Here is a 21,027-nt window from a genome sequence, read left to right as displayed (position 1 = left end):
TATTCATTCTATTCTTTCTGGGATCTTGAAATTTAGCCTTTCCCTTTTAGTACTTATTTTCTTGATTTACTTCATCATAAACATATTAATTAAATGTGGACTAAAATGTTGTTTCAAACTAACAGACAAAACACTCAAGTAACAGTGTTAGAGATGTTCAATCATTCACCTATGACTCATGAGCGCTTTCACCAGCAGTTTCAACATTTTCATTCCTCATACCCCAACTATGCCCTATTTCAGCAGGAAGCAGCTAGATGGTTTGATGCCCTGATTCCCCAAGACTGAGAGATGAACAAACATAAGGGGTAAATTGTAACTGGCCCCATAAGCAAGAAAACTTTTTTATTATTTTTTTTTATAGTTCTCTTATGTTTCCAATTCCCAGGCTAGTAAGATTTGCTGATCAGAACTTTGTCACTTTCTGTTGCACTGATGCATTCCCTTTTGAGTTTCTTTCCCAGAAAGGGCATGGCCTCCTTGTAGCCGTGAAATAACTACAAAGCCTTACACCAACTGTTTGTCCAGAGAAGACAAGACAAACGACAGCCCACCACAGATTGTGCCCAAGAACCCACTGAGCAGCCTCCTCCTCACATCCTGCCTGCACACCAGGCTGAAAGAATGACCACTATTAACCTCTAGCTCATTATACTACTAAAATCCCCACCCTGAGAAGGACATATCCACCGTTTTTTGATCATGGGATGTGTGTACTAGCATGATCTCTCACTGCACTTGTGTGCCCTGTACTCTGCCCGAAACATGTAATGATGCTCACTCCTTTCATGCATTATTTATTTCACCTCCAGAAAAAATCCTAAACCTATTGGCTGAAGAGGAATATTTGAGGCAGTCCATTCCTCCCACCTCCTGGTTGACACGTCCTCTGTAATAAATCCTTTCTTCCCTGACAGTCCTTGTTGTCTCAGTAGTTGGCTTTCTGTGAGGCGAGCAACAGAGAGAACCCCCCTTGTGGGTTCATTAACACAAAGCCAAGGGATAAGGGCATTCTGAGAGAGGGGGACTCCTTCAACACCTTCTTCAATGAGACTAGTGTTGTCAAGCATGACTCCATGGTAATGTTTGTAGACCTAGCACCAACAGTCAGTGATGAAGTTTTCTCTAGGATGCCATCACCGGCAAAAAGGGTGCTACAAATAACAGTGATACCTCTGGTCACTACACCACTGAAAAGGAAATCATTGACCAAGCACCGGACAGGATTCAGAAGCTAGCTGATCTAAGTACATGTCATCAGGTGTTCTTGAATGTCTGCTGGTTGGTGGTAAAACCAGTTGTTATTTTGCTTTCCTATTGATATAATCTCTATCTGTTGATTATAGGAAGAGCATTCTCCATTTACCTAGCTTCTTTGCTTTGCTTAGCATAAGCTGAGGTCTTCAACTCCATCTACTCTGGAGCACTTTGATAGTGTCTTTCTATTAGATAATAGGGCTACCTATAATATTTGTGCAGAAACCTTGATATTGAGCACCCAATATACAACAACCTTAACTACATCATCAACCAGATTGTATGCTCCATCACTAAATACGTTATTCCATTTCCTTATGGCATAAAGCTTCACTGTCAAAAAGTTGTGATAATCTAATTTCCTTTCTCATTAACATCTATTAAATCTGATTTCCTGTTATACTGTATGTTTGAAATAATTTGCGCCATATTTTATCAAGTCTAACATGCCCTCAATTTTAAGATGCACCATTTTTTGAAAATTTATTTAAAAAATAAATTCTATTTTCAGGGATGTTAAGTGTGAAGAAATGTGGATGTTCAAGTTTATGGGAGCCCATTGTTTTGGACTTGCCTTCTGTACCAAGCCCCATTAGACCAGACCAAACCAGAAGGAGTCACTTGGCTAAGTGCCACGTAATCAAACTAAACTGTGCAAGGGGATGGTTTTCCTAAAAAATAGGAGATTCCAGTCAGCCTGAGTCAATGTAATAAGGAAATCCCATCTACTTTAACCTTTACAAGACAGTAACTTTGAAATGACCAATCTGCTTTTTGTTCTCTGTTTCTGCTTTCTTCAGCCCTTTTCTGCCTATAAAGCCAAAATTCACTACTCAGCTCATCAGAACATTCTGTTGCTTAAATCTAGAATTTCAAGTAAAAGCCAATTAGATCTTTAAACTAATTTTTTGTTGTAATTTTATCTTTCGATAGAGATCTTATATAAAATACAGTACATTCATTTTCTATTGCTGCATAACAAATTACCACAAATTTAGTGACTTAAAACAACACAAATTTATTAGCTCACAGTTCTGTAAGTCACAACTTGAGGCACAGCATAACTAGGTTCTCTGCCCAGGGTCTCACAAAAATCAAGGTATCAGCTGACTGTGTTCTAATCTGGAGCTTTGGAGTCCTCTTCCAAGGTCATACAGGTGGTTGACAAATTTATTTCTTGTAACTGTAAGCCAAGATCCCCACTTCCTTGTTGGCTGTTAGCTGGAGGTCACTCTAGGCTCCTAGAGGCCATTCCCCTTCCTTGCTACATAGCCCCTTCCCTCTTCAAAGTTAGCAGTGGAGAATCCCTCTCACATTGAATCCCCCTTACACTTTGAATCTTTCTCCAGGAAAGGCTCAGTCTCTTTTAAAAGGAGAGAGGCAATATACAAATAAATAAGTATTGGCCAGGAGGTGATAAATGCTAAAAAGAATATTTTAAAAGGTTATACTTGCTTTTCCCTCTGTCTAGGATTCTCTTCCGCTATATCTTCACAAAGCTTTCATCAGTTAGGTTTTGGCTCACACATCACTTCCTCAAAAAGGCCATCCTTGGCTATTCTGACTAAAATTGTCTCCCTCCTTCTCCCCACCCACCCAAGTCTCTTTCTATCTCCTTATCCTCTTTTATTTTCATCATACTTACCAACTTTCTGAAATTATTTTTTCACATACTATTTTTGGCTTTCCACAATGAGATTGATCAAATCGGGAATCACTGTATCTCTATTGCCAATCATTGTCTAGTCATTAGACCCTAATGTTTAATAGACATTCAACAAATATTTAGGAAGCAAAGAAATAGGGAAGGGAAATTAGAGGGAGGGAAACAAATTGATGGTATTGGAGGAGGGGCAGCTAGCCAAAGATATTTATATCTAAACTTAGGGATAGAGCAGAACTGTGAAAGAATAGGACATAAATCAAGTTCATTTTAATGGTTATGTAGAAAAGGCCCACAACAGGATTGTGAAACCTAGATGATGTCATAGGTGAACATGAGGCTTCCAGGTATTTGGAGATATGCAATTTCGAAGACAATGTATAACACAAAGGAAAATGCAGTTTTGCCTAGACCACGAGAGAGGAAGAAATTCTAATTAAGTAAAAATATCATACATTACAGAAAATTATGTAATACCCAAAGTCAAGGTAAATACCAATTTTTAAAATCCTGTGGACCTTTCTTCAAATACCCATTCTTATTTAGAAGGAAAGTCAAAACCTATCGTTATTGTGTCCAACTAGGTGTGGTTTTCTAAGAAAGGTGACTGACATAGGGGTTAACGGAAAGAGAATTAGATGAGATGTCCTTAGACTTGTGTTCTGGTAAACTGACCGTGACTGGCTCTGAGATCTTGACCAAGTCACTCTTACACTGACAGGAAGTTCCTTTCTCTCACTCATAAACTGAAAGGACCAAACTGGGTGACCCAACGTCATTTATAGCTCTAAAAATTATATGATTCCATTAAATTTGAGACAGTTCCTCACGTATAGTAGACACCCAAAGTTATTCGTTAAATGTATAACGTCTTTAAATAGACCATCAGAGTGGAAATCTGGAACTAGAAATAGAAAATCAGCCTTCGGTTTTCTATTTATAAAACAAAGGAGTTTCCTCTTCTTGCTCTAAGACTCTTAAGGATTTGCAACACAATCTCATTATTTCGCGGATCACTGGAGTCCCGTACGCTTGCTTGTACAGCCAGCAGCGACGCAAAACTTCAGTTTTGGCTCCACGTAACATCTGCCGAATCGCAATCGCAGCAGCCACGCCCACTTCAGCCACCTGCACCACGGCCGGCCCCGCGGCCACACCCAAACCGGAAGCCAGGACGCCCCTAGGGTTGACGGGAAGGCGCTGCCGGGCCGCTCGCTTCCCTAGGCCCGCCCCCCTCTGGTGACGTCACCGCTCGCCCCTTGACCCCTCGCGATCCTGCCCCCTTCCCTGTCTCTCCGTCGCCGGCGGCGGTGTCTGAGGCGGCAATGGAGGGATCCCAGCCGGTCGCAGCCCGTCAGGGGGAAGAGGCGTCCTGCTCTTCCTGGGGGACTGGCAGGTGAGAGGACGATGAGGGCGAGAAGAAGCGAGGGGTCGCGGGTGGGACCCGGGCTGCAGCTTTCTGCTTCTCCCCTCGGGCGGGCTGGGAGCGCGCGGGAGGCCCTGGTTGGCGCGGGGGGCGCGCGGGGTGGGTGTGGCGGGGTGGGCTCCGGCCTCGGCTTCCTGAGGAGAAAGTCCGCTTCCCGCTCCTTGCGGCGCTTTTCAGTTCCGGCCGGGGTCTGGCATCCTCCTTCCTCCGGGTCCCCGGACGGGGCATCTGGGTCTGCAGCCGAGAGAGTGCTCGGGCCCCGGTCGCTTGTTGCGAGCCTCCCTGCCTGGAGCCAAGCTGCTTTCCTCTTCTTTCGGTAACGTGAAAGCTGTGAGCGCCGCTGTTCCCTATCCTTCTCTGAGATCCTCCTTTGAAAACTATTACCAGAGGCAACTTGGTAAAGAATGAATCAGTGGCAGTCTGTGGGGTGGGGGTGGGGAAGGCCAGGAAAACAGGCTCAAGTCACCCATTCTTATTTCCAAGTTGGAACTGAGGTTCTCCTTCACTTCTTTACCGCCCCTGCAAAATTAGGGGGAAAGGTTTGTGCTAGGCCCTTACCAATTTCTTGGTTAGTAGTTTCTCTTTCAGTCATCTCATAATAAAGTAAGTGATTATGTCCTGCCCACTATCAGAATACACTATGCCAAAGCTAGAAGTGAAGGTTGTATTATTTTCAGCTAACGTGAGAGACTGTCCATAAACCTGTAGCTTTTTCGCCAGTTTCAGACAGAAGCGTTTCTTTTAGTACCATGATACTGTTTGCCATTCCCAACACTGCCACATTTACCTGGGGGCTATTATGTCATACATACACAACACGCCCTTTATTTGAAGCGTTTTTGATTGCCTTATAGATCTTATTATTTTCAAATATTCTTGAAATATTCCAGTGAGGCAGAACTTTCTGAAGAGGCAGCAGCTGTCTTCTGGTTTGCTTTCATAATCGCAGTCAGGAGTTTTTGTAATAGTTATCCATTTAACTGCTAGAAGTTGATATCATTTGATGATACCAGTCAATGTTTGGTAAAATAAACGGCAGCATTTTAATTACCCATATTTACAAATCCTGTGGCTTATTTATCAATCCCAAGCCTAGAAAATTGGATTCCAAACCTGAATTTCACGTTCTGACATTGTTTTTCGAATCCTGTGATTGACAATTAGAGCTTCTCAGAACCTGGAATTGCTTGCACTTTTGCCAAGATAATGTTGATCTCAGTTCTTACAGTGGCTCGGGCCCAAATGCCCCAGGCTGGTTCCTTCTGCCTGGGAACTATCTCTGCTTCTTAAGTGTTTCCTACAATATCATTTTTTTGTATGCCATGCTGTGAAAAAATTGGGACATGCTACTGCAAATAATACATTAGTATAAGTATACTTTGTCACACTAGTATGTTTAGCTTAGTTTTTTTATTCCTAAAAAAAACATGTTTTAATTGCTTCGTTTATGAGAGGCAATAGGCAGTATAATGTGGTAGTCAAGAGCTAGACTGTTTGGGTTCAGATCCTGGCTGTGCCATTTACCTGCTTCTGTGACCTTAGGCAAGTTATTCAAGTTGAACTCTCCCAGCCTCAGTTTTTTTCCTGTGTTCATTAGAGATGGCAGTAGTGCCTATCTCATAAGGTTGTAGCAGTTAACTGAGTTAGTACATCTGAAGCGCTTAAAACAGTGTATGGCGCAGGGTTAGCTGTTATTGCTAAATGCCAGGTAATGTTTTAGGTATTTGGAATACAATAGTGAGTTTTTAACAGACCATACTTTCTACTGGGAGGTGTAGGGGCAGACAATAAGCAGTTAATGATAAGTGATTTGAAGAAAGTACAGCAGGTTAACCTAAGCATGAGGGGAGTCATTTTATTGATAGAATGATCGGGAATGATCTGTGTAATATTTGTAAGCAGTATTTTAGTAGAGGCTTAAGAAGTCAGCTATTCTGAGATCTGAAGGAATAACATTCCCAGCAGAGGGAATACTGTAAAAACTCTGAAGTGAGAGCAAGCTTGGCTTCTTGAGGAACAGCAGGCAGGCCAGTATGGCTTGTAGACAGTAATCAAGAAGGGAGAGTGGTGGGAGTTGAAATTGGAGAGGTAATTGGGAGACAGAACAAATAGGCCCTTTCAAGCATGGTAAGTTATTTGAATTTTGTTTTAAAAGTAAAAGAAATCCACGGGAGGGTAATTCTAAGTCAAGGAATAATTTCTGACTACACTTTAAGGTGTTCAGGCTGTTATATAGAGAATACACTAAAGAGGAGGGCAGTAGTGGAAATAAGGGTACTAGTTAGGAGGTCTTTGAAGTAATTCAGGTGAAATGTGATGGTTTGAGATTGTACTGATTGAAGTAATGAGAAATGATCAGATTTGCTATCTCTTTTGAAGGTAGAGTTAACAGGACTCACAGGTGGAGAAAGCAAAGGAATGGTTTAAATAAGAAGATACCTAGATTTCAAGCCCAACTGGGAAAATGGTAGTACCAAAAACTGTTTGGGAAAGACTGGGGAAGATAAGATTAAGCAGCAGTAGTTTGTGGTAACATTTAGACATCAGAATAGAGTTATTTTTTTTGGCAGGTGTTTAAAATCTGGAGGTCAGAGATCAAATATGAAGAAATAAGATTAGATATCGGTATACAGTGACTTCTGTGGGACTGAAGGAATTTATTTAGGGAGACTGTGTATATAGAGAAATTTTGTTCATGAAACAAAATTGCTAAAATATGGATCCATCAGAATATATGTGGCAATGATAAAGTGATAAAACAACTGAGAATAAAACCTTGGGCTCTCTAATCTTATAGTACACACAGGGCATAGCAAGCAATCAGAATTTAATTTCAGGCCCAGCAGGTGGCTCACGCCTGTAATCCTAGCCCTCTGGGAGGCCGGGCGGGCGGATCGCTCGAGGTCAGGAGTGCGAGACCCCGTCTCTACTAAAAATAGAAATAAATTATCTGGACAACTAAAAGTATATATAGAAAAAATTAGCCGGGCATGGTGGTGCATGCCTTTAGTCCCAGCTACTCGGGAGGCTGAGACAGTAGGATCGCCAGGAGTTTGAGGTTGCTGTGACCTAGGCTGACGCCACGGCACTCACTAGCCCGGGCAACAAAGTGAGACTCTGTCTCAAAAAAAAGAAAAAAAAAAGAATTTAATTTCAAAACATTTTAAAAATCAGAAGTGGTACATAATAAAATATATATTTGGTTTGTAAAAGCTTTTAGTAACTTATAAATCTGATCCCATGTATAATCAAATGTTATATTATAAAATGTGAATATTTAATAACCATATTTGCTCTTATAAGTTTTTTTTGTTTTCCAGTACAAATAAAAATCTGCCCATCATGTCAACAGATTCTGTGGAGATTGATGATGCATTATACAGGTAAGAACTTCATGGAAACAGAAACTTATTTTCCCGATTCATTGTTCTCAAGTAATCAAGTAGTCTATTTGAAGAAACCATTAAGCTTATGCAGAATTATATATATGTATATATATCCTGAGAGTTCCTCTCAGGTCAAAATTAGGGTTTCAGTAATTGGATTTTTTTTCACTGTAATCTGAAAGCTCTAATAATATTTAAATCTCGATTGGTTTAGGTGATAAGACTAATTAAGAAGGATTATACTGTCCTACGAAATGTACATCTTGTTTTTGGACAATAACACGTATTTATGTTCTTGACAATGCAGGAGTCTCATAAAAAAATTCAATTTCACCTTATTCAGTCATACAGTAGCATCTAGAGAATATAATTACTTCAGTATAATCTCATTAAAACATTGCTTGTTTGTAATTTGTAAACAGTGGAGAAGTATTATGTGATTGAAGAGTTGTGATTTGAATGGAATTTGGTGGGACTTTTTTTAACAGCACTTTTTCATGAAATCAGAATACTTTTTTCAATAATTAAAGAAAAGTTAAAAACACATACATTGCTATCACACCTAAGAAATCTTTTTTAATAGTTGGAGTTTGTATGGAAGACAGCAGAGTCTCAGTTTAAAAGTTATTAGATTTCCTCTCAATATAACCACGAAAAATACATTTAATGTCAGTCGAATTTGGAAGGATAGGCTTATTATGTATTTTTAATTCCTCTTTATATTTTTTTAATGTGGGGTGCAGAGTTAACTATGAGTACTTTATTAGGAGTTGATGCATGCCACCTGATATGTTGATCCCAAATTCTGTTTTGTGCTTTGCACTTGGAAAAAGAGATAGAAAGCTAACATTTAATCTTACTTATGTGAAAATAATTTTGTAGGTAGTCTCCTGATTATAAAATATACTTCAGAAGTCACCTTTAGTTGGGATTCTTAATCTATAATTACATTCTTAATGTCCTCTTGGTCATGTTTTTGGGATAACAAATGGCAACTTGTTGGAATAGTATGGGCTAATTTCATTGATTGTATAGTTATAATTCTTGTGAAACTTTTTTTATATCCCTCTAACCCTGTAATGCTGATTAATATAATTTTGAGTAGACCACTGACTAAATTTTTCATTTACAATGCTAAGTAAGTAGACCGTAGTTTGCGTGACTGAAAGTTATAGAACATAGCAGTTTAGCTGATATTATTAAGAGGTAAGCTATTTTCTTTTACCTGACAAAATATCTTTTAGTGTAGTTGTTTGCACTTTGGATGTATGACTTGTTATAAACATGTTCTAGTTGTTTACCAACATCTTTATACTTATTTATATTTTGATATGTTTCTTAAAAATTTGTCATAGTGCAAGAATCAAGAAAAAATAATAAATGATAAAGCCAGAAATTTGTGTGGGTACTATTAGTGAATGCTGAAACAGTTACTACTTTTAAGGTTTCTTATTGGAAATCCAAAGAAATGTGTATATTACAAAGGCCAAAGTGTGAGCTTTTGAACACAAAAATTAGCTTTTATGTTCTTAGATTTTAAAAATTATTCTAATTAACTTATAGATTTTTTTTCAGTGACTGCTATGGAGGTTTTTTTTTTCTTTTTTTTTTTTTTTTTTTACGTGACTGAACCTAAAGATTTGGGAGATTTTTTTTCTTCTTTAATTTTAAATATATGTCTTCTGCTTAGCGGGGACTAAGATTTAAGTCTTTGGGCAATGATTTATTTTAGGGACCAAGTGTGAAGTGAGAATCCTTAACCTCTTACCATCTTAGGGAGATAGATTCAGGAGTAAGCTGGATGAAGGTAGAGTAGTGTAAAGATAGATTCCACAAGTTCTCTTTTCTCTTCATTCTCTTTCACACAGCCACATTCTGACTATTTTGTCTCATAATGCAAGTCCAAATGCTATAACTTGCAGAGTCGTTTGGAACATAGTTCCAGTCAGATGCAGTGTTGCATGCCTGTAGTCCCAGCTACTCAGGAGGCTGAGGGGGGCAGATCACTTGAGCCCTGGAGTTAAAGTTCAGCCTGGGCAACATAGCAAGACCTTGTCTCTTAAAAAAAAAAAGCATGGTCCCCATTTATATTTTTAAAAGATTACTATCATAGTAGAGACACATAACATGAATTCCACCCTATTAAAAAATTTTTAAGTGTATATTAAAGTACAGTTGACACTTAAACAATACACGAATTAGGTGTATCCACCCCCATGGAGTCGAAAATCCACGCATAACTTTGGACTCCCCCAAAACTTAACTACTAATAGCCTACTGTTGACCAGAAGCCTTATGAATAACGTAGTCAATTAACACATATTTTTATGTTACATTTTTTACATACTGTATTCTTACAATAAAGTAAGCTAGAGAAAAGAAAATATTAAGAAAATCTTGAGGAAGAGGAAATATACTTACTATTCGTTAAGTACAAGTGGATCATTGTAAAGGTCTTCGTCCTCTATCTTCACATTGAGAGGCAGGCACACTCTGTTTAACTTTACGGAAATACATCATAATTTCTGTCTGACTTTTTTGCTTTTCAGTTTCTCTGAAAGTTTCTAATTCGGTACCAGTCCTCCGTCCTCCATTTGCTTTAGTTTTAGCGTCCCTATCATAGAAGGGTCCATGTCCTACAAGAAGTCAGAAGCAATCTGGTATAATCAGAACCCTTCTGCCAGTTTGTTTTCTGGCACTGCTTCTTTGCCTCCTTCCATCATCTGGCACTAGTTTGGAAGCACTCATCTATATCAAGTCAGTATCAAGCCATCTTCTGTTAATTCCTCTGGTGTGGTGTCTGTTAGCTCTTGAATTTCTCTAAAATCCATAACTTGAAACCCTTCACCCCCTCACCTTTTTTGCCATATCCGTAATTTTTTTCATGATTTCCTTGATTGACTCTGTCATAAATCCTGTGAAGTCATACACAACATCTGGACACAGTTTTCTCCAGCAGGAATTTATTGTTTTGGGCTTGATGGCTTTCACAGCTTTTCCTGTAACAATGGCAGCATCTTCAATGGTGTAATCCTTCCAGCCTTTTGTGATGTTCTCTCTATTTGGGTTCTCTTCCATAGCACATAGACATTCCTAGATCTCTAGATGTAATATAATCATCATAGCATCATCAAAACCTGCATTTATTCCAGTGGAATCCTAGAGGAAACGCTTTTCTCTGGCTTCTGGAATATCAATCTTTTTGGATTTGCTTCTGCTCTACTGACTCTCCCATCTCAGATTTGACTCTTCTGTCTCAGATTTTTTTTTTTAGACTTTCCTCACTTTTCATGCACCATAAATGCCAGATTCCAACTTAAGGATTTTTTTCTTAGTTCATATTCTAGTTCATATCTTCTGTTTTCATGATTTTGGCTATCTGTATGCTAGTGATACTTGAGTCTCTTCTTCAGCTTTCTCCTGACAAGCTTAAGACCTTCATGTTTAAGTGCATGCAGGTACGTACTTTAAATGTAAAACAGGTAGATGTTCAGCAAATATCTACATCTTAGAGAGAAGCATTGTGGTACAGTGGAATTAACATGGCCTCCAGAGACAGAGCTGAAAGTTCATATCCCAATCCTGGTATTTATATGAGCTTGTTATTTAATCCTTCTGCTCCACAGGTTTCTCTCATGTATATAGGAATAATATCTCATATCTTAATAATATCATAGTCTTGAAGATTTATGTAAAAATAGCATGAAGTAGTTTTTAGTATAAAGTAGCACTCAATACCATGGGATCTCTTTTTCTTCTCTCTTCCCATTCCCAAGCACTAATTAAATGTTGCCATACCCACTTAGTTACCTGAGCTAGAAACTTTGGTGTCATTTTAGATTTTTCCCAATCTCATTCTCCAATTTCAGTTAGTTATTTTTAAAATTCTGTCTAAACATCTATTAATTCCTACTCTTTCATTCTCTTCCCATTGCATTTGGCATCTCTCAATTAAACAATTATAATATTCTCTTTCAGATCTCTTTAGAGCTGAGCTACCTTTGTCTCGAATCCATCTTCCACACTTTATCCAAATATTTTTAAAAATCACAGAGCACATGGCTTCTCAGTTTAAAATTTTTAAGTGGTTTTTCTATCATCTGCATTGATGAGACTAAACTGTTTAATGTGCATTTAAGCCCTCTTTTGGATACAGCATAACCTAGTGGCAGAGAGTGTAAGCTTTAACGTTAGATCTGAATTTGAATCCTCCTTGACCATTTATGAGTGTGTGATTTTAGATAGGCTACTTAACCTCTTAAGCCTAATCTCTTCATTCAATGATTCATTCATTCATTTTTAATACCTTCATTTAACGAGTATTTAATCAGAAAAATTCAGACAAATTGCAAATTAATTATAGAAGAATAGTACCTAAGAGCTCAGTAGTTTTTAGTTACTATTTACCGTGAGTCATGGCCACGTCTTTCTTTTTAGCTTCCATGCCACTTTACCCTCCAGCATCCTATTCTTTATCCTGTCAGACCTTGTATATATATTGTCAGGGCCTGGTATTTGATTTTACCCTACTTAAAAGTTAAAAACTAGTCTATTATTGTTTAGTGGATACTGACCAAAGATGTAAAACTCCTGGATGAGGGAAAAAGGACTTCATTACTCACGACACAGCAAGCAGCATGGATATCAGCATGGTGTCAGTTCTCCTTGCTCTCAAGGTCTAGAGTTCACAATCCTCCGTGTCTAAATAGGGCAACTCCTACTCAGCTCCACCTGTCTGTTGCCTTGAGGGAATGTGAATCATGGTGCCAAATCATATAATTTTTCAAAATATGTCATATACTTGGCAATTATTAGGTTATTAAGTATGGAATGTCTGATTTCCTTAAGTACTAAGTTTGATAGTTGGTATCTCTGACATTTCACCTTGACACGTCTGGTTTTTTTTGTTTTTTGTTTTTATTGTGAAGATACATCCTCATTCTTTTGAATGTACATGTTGGTTTGTGATTATCTTTCGTTTTTTTTTTTTTAAGAGCAATTTTTGTGAAACCATGAATAAGTCAGAAATTTGTATTATCTTTAATATGAGTTCTGTTGTGGAACCAATGCAGTGCAGAGAGCTCGAAATACCAATGAAGTGTTTGGGAAGGATGTGGCTAATGAACGCACAGTATGTCAGTGGTTTGAGAAGTTGCATTCTGGTGATTTTCATATTGGAAATGAGCCATGTGGGTGACTTGAAACCAAGGTGGATAATGATGAGCTGAAAGCTGTAGTGGAAGCGAATCCATCTTACCTACATCTGAATTAGTAGTAAGGTTTGACATTACTGTTGCACCAATATTGGACCATTTGAAACAAATGAGCAAGATAAAGAAGCTGGATAGATGGGTACTGCATGAATTAAACAAGGATCAGAAGAGAAATCATCTTGAAGTTGATTGGCTTTCTTTGCTGTCACAACATAAATGCGGGAACCCATTCTACACCATATTGTTACGTGTGATGAAAAATGGATTCTTTTTGACAATCTCAAGCGTTTGGCACAATGTTTGGATAAAGATGAAGTGCCAAAACACAGTCCAAAACTGAATGTTCTTCTAAAAAAGCTAATGGTGTCTGTTTGTTGGTCCAGCGCTGGTAATATCCACTACAGCTTCATGAAACCTGGTCAGTCGATTACAGCGGATGTCTCCTGCAACCAGTTGGACAAAATGATGAGGATGCTTGCGATTAAGCATCTGAGATTGGTCAACAGAGACAGGCCAATCCTCTTGCAAGACCACATGTTGCAAAAAACAATGCTGCTCAAACTACAGAAGCTGGACTTGGAAACTCTGTCATCCACTGTATTCACCAGACAGACATTGCTTCAACTGACTACCACATCTTCCAGACTTGGGACCACTTCTTGCAAGGAAAAATATTCAATTCTCAGCAAGCTATGAAAAACACCTTTCATGAGTTCATCGCCACTTGCTCTCCAGGCTTCTTTGCTGCTGGCATAAGCAAACTACCATTAAGATGGCAAAACTGTGTCGATAGTTTAGGCACATACTTTGATTAATTGTACTGCTTCTTGTTTGAGATATAATAAATTAAACTTTTGATTCAAAATCAGATGTTTCATATTTAATGATGTAATAATTCAGAAATGTTTAAACATTGGGCAAATCATTCAAAACAATTTGGTGGGAAAGATCTAGTACTTAGCTATTAGTTTGTGAACAACTTTAAAGGATAGATAATTTCGTTGAAGTAATTTTTTATTTTTCATTGTGTTTTGCATATAGTCGACAGAGGTACGTTCTTGGAGACACAGCAATGCAGAAGATGGCCAAGTCCCATGTTTTCTTAAGTGGTATGGGTGGTCTTGGTTTGGAAATTGGTAAGCAATATTTGTATTCATAACTTTGTATGATGCTTTGAGCAATATAAGATAATTTAAAGAATTTAACTCTTTCCCCTTGTATTTCCTATAATAGAAGTTCAATCCAAAACCTTGATGAGATTCAGTTTTGATTCTTTTGGCAACAGTATTTCATGATACTGTTACATTCTTCCACAAGGAACCAATAATGACTCTGATTGCTTCTCTTTTTCTGATGTTAATAGCTATTAATGATCATTCTCTTTATCCATTAATTATGTTAGTATTCATAAAAACATGTGTAGAAGAATACACTAAAATTTTAGGAGTGGTTATTTCAGGGTGGTGTGATTATGCAAATTTTTATTTTTTCCTTTTAATAGGGAACTTGAACTTCTTGCATAGTAAAAAAAGTTAAAATTATCCAAGCTCCATGAAGACATATCTAGTATGCTATCCCAATAGTAAGCTGTTCTGTTTTCTTTTTCATTTATAGCAAAGAATCTTGTTCTTGCAGGAATTAAGGTGAGTAATATCTTTAGTAAGAAAAATTTTGTTATGAGCTTCCCCCCCATTTGTAGTGGTAATATTGTTTATACTATTGTGTACATTATTACATTATTGTGTCTTCATTTAATAGCAGAATTGTTTTACTGTTCTACTTTAATAAAGAGCTTATCATGAAAATTTTAAAAATATACAAAAGTAGAAAGAATAGTTTAATAAACCCCCATATACCCATTACACAGCTTCAGTTACCAACTCAATGGACACATTTGTTTCATATATCTCCTTCCCATTCCCCACTGCCCACAACTGCCAAATTATTTTAATGTAAATTCCAAGCATTGTATTATATCATCCTTAAATATTTTAATCTTTAAAAAATAATAGGACCTTTGAAAACATAACAATACCATTTTTGCACCTAAAAAGTAACAAGTCCTTAATATCATTGTATTAGTTACCTATGACTGTAAAACAGTTTACCCCAAAATTTAGTTAGCTTAAACAACATTTATTATCTCAGTTTCTGTGGTTCAGGATTCAGGGATGACTTAGCTGGCTCCTCTGTTTGAGGGTTTCTTACAAGGCTGTAGATAAGGTATTAGCAGGGCTTGGAGTCATCTTGAGGCTAGACTGGGGAATGATCTGTTTAACAAGCTTCCTCAAGTCTTGTTGGCAGGATTCAGTTCTTAATGGGTTGTTGGACTGAAGACCTCAGTTCCTTGCTGCCTGTTGACCAGAGATCACCCTCAATTGTTGCTATGTGGCCCTCTCTATAGGGCAGCTCATGGTGTGGCCACTTGCTTCATTAGAGTGAGCAAGCAAGAAGAGAGGGAGTTTGCTAACTAGACAAGTCACACTCTTTGTAAACTAATATCAGAAGTATGTCCAGCCCATCCTCAAGGGGAGGGGATTACACAAAGGCCTGAATACCAGGAAGTGGGAAGCGTTGAGGCCATCTTAAAGCCTGCCTACCACAATCATCAAATATCTAGAGTTCAAATTTTCCTAATTGTCTTAGGAATTTTTTTGAAGCTCTCTTTGTTCTAATGAGGTCCAAGTAAAATCCATATACTGAACTTGTGTTTTTTTTTTTTTTTGAGACAGAGTCTCGCTCTGTTGCCCGTGTTGGAGTGAGTGCCGTGGCCTTAGCCTAGCTCACAGCAACCTCAAACTCCTGGGCTTAAGCGATCGTACTGCCTCAGCCTCCCGAGTAGCTGGGACTACAGGCATGCGCCACCATGCCCGGCTAATTTTTTTTATATGTATTTTTAGTTGTCCAGATAATTTCTTTCTATTTTTAGTAGAGACGGGGTCTCACTCTTGCTCAGGGTGGTCTCAAACTCCTGACCTTGAGCGATCCACCCGCCTCGGCCTCCCAGAGTGCTAGGATTACAGGCGTGAGCCACTGCGCCCAGCCTGTTTTTTCTTTTAATCTATAGCTTTCCCTTCCCTGTTTTTATTTTTTCCTTGAAGATTATTTGTTAAAGAAACCAGTCGTTTGTCCCATATACCTCTACCCCTGTGTTTCCTATAAACTAGTAGTTTTGTTGTATGTACCTCTACTCCTGTATTTCCTATAAACTGATAGTTATATCCAGAGAATCAGAATTGATTCTTTCGTCAAGACTACTTCATAGCTGATACTGTTCTCCCATCAGGAAACAATAATATTCTATTGTCCCTCTTTTTGTGAGTATTATTAGTCACTGATGATGGTTGCCTAGATTCATTATTTCATTAGAGGCTGCAGTGATAGTCTGTCATTCTTTCCTCACTTATTAGTTGGAATAATATTTTAGAAAGAAAGTTTTCCATTCATCACCACTTGGTTTCACAAAAGTATAGATTGCACATGTGTGAAAGGCAGAATAAATACTTAATTTTTCCCCTTTTATTCACCAGTTTTCAAAATCAGTAGTTCTATCATTCCCCAACAGTGACCATTGAACTTGTATACACATGTGTGTACATCATGATAAACTCATAGATTTAAACATATTTTTGTGTTTTGGTTCATTACAGTTGTTATTTTCGTTGATCTCAAATTGGTCCATCATTGGTTATTTGAATCTTTTTCAAGTTTTTGAGTCCTTGTGACACAACCCCAATAGTCTTTGTCACTGTTTATAAAGTGTCTTTGGTGGACAGACCTAGAACACTCTTAAAGAGTAAATACTGAAATTTCTGATTTTCAAGTTTAGGATTATAAATATTCTAAATGTTTATTACTATAATTTTACTAAATTTTAACGTTTAAAATTTAATGTGTACTATTTTTAAATTGCTACATTTTAATATTACTAAAATTTATAATTCACATCTTGTATTATAGGATATTTACCTCTTTGATTTTATATTTGTATCTTTTTTCTCTTACTGTAAGTGTCTTGGTTCCTGATGATATTAATTTAATTACTTATTTGCTTTATTCTATGTTATGTTTTACCTGTATGACATAGTTTCAGAACACCAATTTCAATATTATTAGTAACAGTGTATTACTGAAAATAATTTAAGATTTGTATTATCTTTTTTTTTTATCCCACCTGGATTTGGCAAAGTAATTAACTGCTTTTTTTTAAGTCACTTTAAGTAATTTCTCTGGATGGTTATGAAACAAACTCAGTAAATAATTTGGTCCATTTATTCATTTTGCTTTGGATTTTTAGGATTTTTTTTTTTTTTTTTTTTTAAAGACTGGGTCTCACTTTGTCACCCAGGCTGGAGTGCAGTGACCTGATCGTAGCTTACCACAACCTCCAACAATTAGGCTCAACCAATCCTCCTACCTCAGCCTCACAGGTAGCTGGGACTATAGGCATGTGCCCCCATGCTTGGCTAATTTTTAAATTTTTTTGTAGAGACAGGGTCTTGCTATGTTGCCCAGGCTGGTTTCAAACTCCTGGATTCAGGTGATCCTCGTGTCTCAGCCTCTCAAAGTGCTAAGATTACAGGCATGAATCACTGCATCCAGCTGCTTTTTTTTTTAATTTAATTTAGTTTTGCTATTATGTGACATTTATATGATTTAACTTAGATTTATAAAACAAATTATTTTAAGTTAAGTCTAGCTTCTCACTACTCTGCTTCCTCCTTTACTTATTAGGTACCCCTTTTTAAATTTGTTGTTTTCTTCTTTTGTTTTTAAATATAAGCAAATACATACACACTTGCATATCTGTTTATGTGTGTGTATATGTATTTATCTTCTCCTGCCTTTCCTAGGTAAAGTGCTGTACTTTTTTTACCTTGCTTTTTATCATTTAATAGCATATCCTAGAGATTACTCCATAGTGATAAATATAGATTTCATTGTTTTTTTAAATTATTGCATGGTTATACATTTTGTAGATGTATATATTACACCTAGTTCCCCACTGATAGATATTTTTATTGTTTCATCTTTTACTATTATAAATAGTGCCGTGTTTAATACCCTTGTACTATATCTTTTTGTATTTTTCTCAGCATGTCTTTGGGATAGATCCCTAAAAGTGGGATTGCTGTGTCAAAGGATAATGTATATGTCTTTTTGCTAGTGTTGACAGATTTCTTTCCATTGAGGTTGAGCCACTTCACATTCCCATCAGTAATGTATGAAAGTGGCTGATTCATCTCACACTCATCAATAGAGTATGTTGTCAAACTTTTGGATTCATGCCAGTCTAGCAATTGAGAAAAGATACTTCATTCCTGAGCAAGATTGAACATCTTTACATATTTTCAAGGGCCATGTACCTTTCTTTTTCATTATACTCCTTGTTCATGATATCTTACCCCTGTTTCTGTAGTCTGTAGCCTGTGATATAAGCTGCAAGTTTTTTTCCTAGTTTGTCAGTTATCTTTTTTACTTGGAACATGGAGTATTTTGAAGTGTTTGTTTATGTAAATTTTCTGGATTTTCATATGTTGACTCTTAATGTTTAAAATATTTGTTTCATCAATTTAATGGGGTTTCCCAATGTATATAATCATACCATTTGCATATAGATCTAGTTTTATATCCTTTCCAATTATAATGCCTTTAATTACTTTTCTTTGTCTGATTACACAAAACAGTATTTCCAATACCGTGTAAATAGTATCAGAGATAGTGAGTATCCTTGTCTTACTCCTGACATCAACCAATACTTTGCTCTTTTTTGAAGGCACTTACAATTCATGATACAGAAAAATGCCAAGCATGGGATCTAGGAACCAACTTCTTTCTTTGTGAAGATGATGTTGTTAATAAAAGAAACAGGTGAAGATATTTTGATGTATTATGATATTTTTTATTTTACTCCCTCAATTACTTAGAATATTTTCTGTATTTAGAACACCAGTGTTTAACTCATCACCATAAATTAACACTACCATAAATTGGTATATGCTTATTTCTTTTTACTTGTCAAATTTTGGATACATTCACATATTTTCAGGGGCCTAGAAATGAATTTCTTTGAATTTATTAAAGAAGGTCTTTAATATTGCTGAATTTTTAAGAAACCTGAGAAGCTTGGAACTGTTAAGACTGTGTGGCTTACTATGGAATATGATAGTACATCTCAAGATCGTATAGTTGTCTGTAAAGATAAAGAAGTCTTGGTTTCTTCTACAGTTCAAGTCTCTTGAAATTTCATAGCATATGAGGTTCCTCTGATGTTATTAAAGTGTCCAACTTTAGGAGATTGAGTATATTGAACAAAAGAATAGTGGAGGTTATTTATTTTTTTAGGGCTGAAGCTGTACTTCAACATATTGCTGAACTAAATCCATACGTTCATGTGACATCATCTTCTGTTCCTTTCAATGAGACCACAGAACTGTCCTTCTTAGATAAATACCAGGTTAGTACTCCGTTTTGTATTAAATGTTATTGACAGATTCCAAGGCATTTCGTTAAGTATTGATATGGTATAACTAATTTAACCTAGTTTTTGAGGAACAACAAAAAATTTCAAGTTAGAAGAATTTTATTAGAATAATGCCTTTCAAATTCTCCATTTTAAGGAAGGGGCCTAGGAACTACTGATAAAGCAGTTATATCAGTTAAGTGTTTTCACCATGATATGCATTTAAAACTACCCAAAACTATGTGGTTTATAGCAACATGCATTTATTTCTTTCTTATGTACCTGCGTGTCATTTGGGGTTCCTATGCTGAACTCAGCTTGGACTAAACTTCGAAGTCTGAATTCTGCTTCACATGTCTTTCTTTTGTGACCAGGCAGCTACCCAGGTCATGTTTTCATGGCAGTAGCAGAAACACAAAAAGGAAAGTCTAACCACTCAAGCACATTTCAAGCCTCTGTGTTACTACCATTAACATACCATTGGCCAAAGCAAGTTACATTGTCAAGCCCAAAGTCAAGGAGTGGGAAAGTACACTCTGCTCTTACTAAAGCCGTGGCAAATAATACAATTACAGTGAAGTGAAATACAAGGATCAGTAGTTCAATCTATTTATAGGTAACAATTCCTTAAATAACAACAAAAATTCCCAACACCTTCAGTGTTCTAAAAGTGAGTAGGTTGACACTGATTTTTTTTTCCTGTGATAAAATTATGTTGTTATCCATTTAAAAATCAGTGTAGACTTCCATTCTATACTAGATAACTTAAAATCCATCCTGCTACAAAGCACCTAGAATTGCTAAACAGACTTCCTTCTAAATGACTGAGTTCAAAATAATATAAGGGAAGTGCTCAGAGGCCATAATGAACAGGTAAATAAAAGACAGTTAACTATTTTCTGTCATCACTCTCAGGGACAGGGCTTGCCTGTCACAGTAACCAAGGTTCTTGGGAATTAATGGTCACAGAAACAGAAGATGCAGACCTAGGACTTTATGAACTAGAGAAAAGGAATTGAGACCCTCCCCTCTTTGTAAAGCTGGAACCCCAGAGAGCTACACCAACAGTGAAAGGGAGGACAAGAATAATCTGCCCATCAGAATAAAAAGTGTGTCTGTTTTCTCTGAGCTCTGGATGAAAAATAAAGGTCTTCCCTGGGAATTCATAACCATAGGCCTGCCCTCTTCTAGGTTTGGAGATCAACTTTATAATCCTTTGTGGTCTGGAAATTCCCAAGCTAAGAAGTAGTACCGTAGTGGCCATACCCTAGAATGCTAGACGGAAACAAAACTAAACAAATTTAGAGAAATATGCCCTCAACTAGGCCACAGTGTATTCCAGTATGTGAAGTCCCTTTGAGTTCACAATCCAAAATAATAAGATAGGAAAAAGCAGTTCAACATGATCAAGAGTCAGTGGATATAATGAACTAGAATTAAACCTCCAAGAATTTCAGGGAACAGGATTATTGGATAGAGACTATAAAATACAGATGTTCAAAATGACTAAATCTTAAAGGATTAAATATATAATATAAAAATAGGACATTATTGAAAAAGACTAGGCATATGTGATAAACCAAGTAGAACTTTTGGAAATGAAAATAAAGTCTTAAAAA

General features: G+C 37.0%; 1 protein-coding gene across 2 annotated transcripts in view; it reads left to right on the top strand.

Annotated features, from left to right (window-relative positions):
- The first annotated feature begins 4,187 nt into the window (after window positions 1–4,187).
- UBA6 (ubiquitin like modifier activating enzyme 6) overlaps window positions 4,188–21,027 on the top strand; it is a 66,196-nt gene continuing 49,356 nt past the window's right edge. Inside the window, exons 1-6 of one of the 2 annotated variants that reach the window (XM_045531650.1) lie at window positions 4,188–4,316; window positions 7,667–7,729; window positions 13,987–14,081; window positions 14,560–14,588; window positions 18,722–18,816; window positions 19,291–19,402. In XM_045531650.1, coding sequence (XP_045387606.1) covers window positions 4,246–4,316; window positions 7,667–7,729; window positions 13,987–14,081; window positions 14,560–14,588; window positions 18,722–18,816; window positions 19,291–19,402 — 465 coding nt within the window. In that variant the 5' untranslated portion in view covers window positions 4,188–4,245. The remainder of the gene's footprint in view (window positions 4,317–7,666; window positions 7,730–13,986; window positions 14,082–14,559; window positions 14,589–18,721; window positions 18,817–19,290; window positions 19,403–21,027) is intronic. The other variant, XM_045531652.1, reaches the window with a different exon arrangement.

This window comes from Lemur catta, chromosome 19, assembly GCF_020740605.2.
Source record: "Lemur catta isolate mLemCat1 chromosome 19, mLemCat1.pri, whole genome shotgun sequence".
NCBI lineage: Eukaryota > Metazoa > Chordata > Mammalia > Primates > Lemuridae > Lemur > Lemur catta.
The sequence above is the reverse complement of the archived record's forward strand: the minus strand, read 5'-3'. Positions and strand labels throughout refer to the sequence as shown.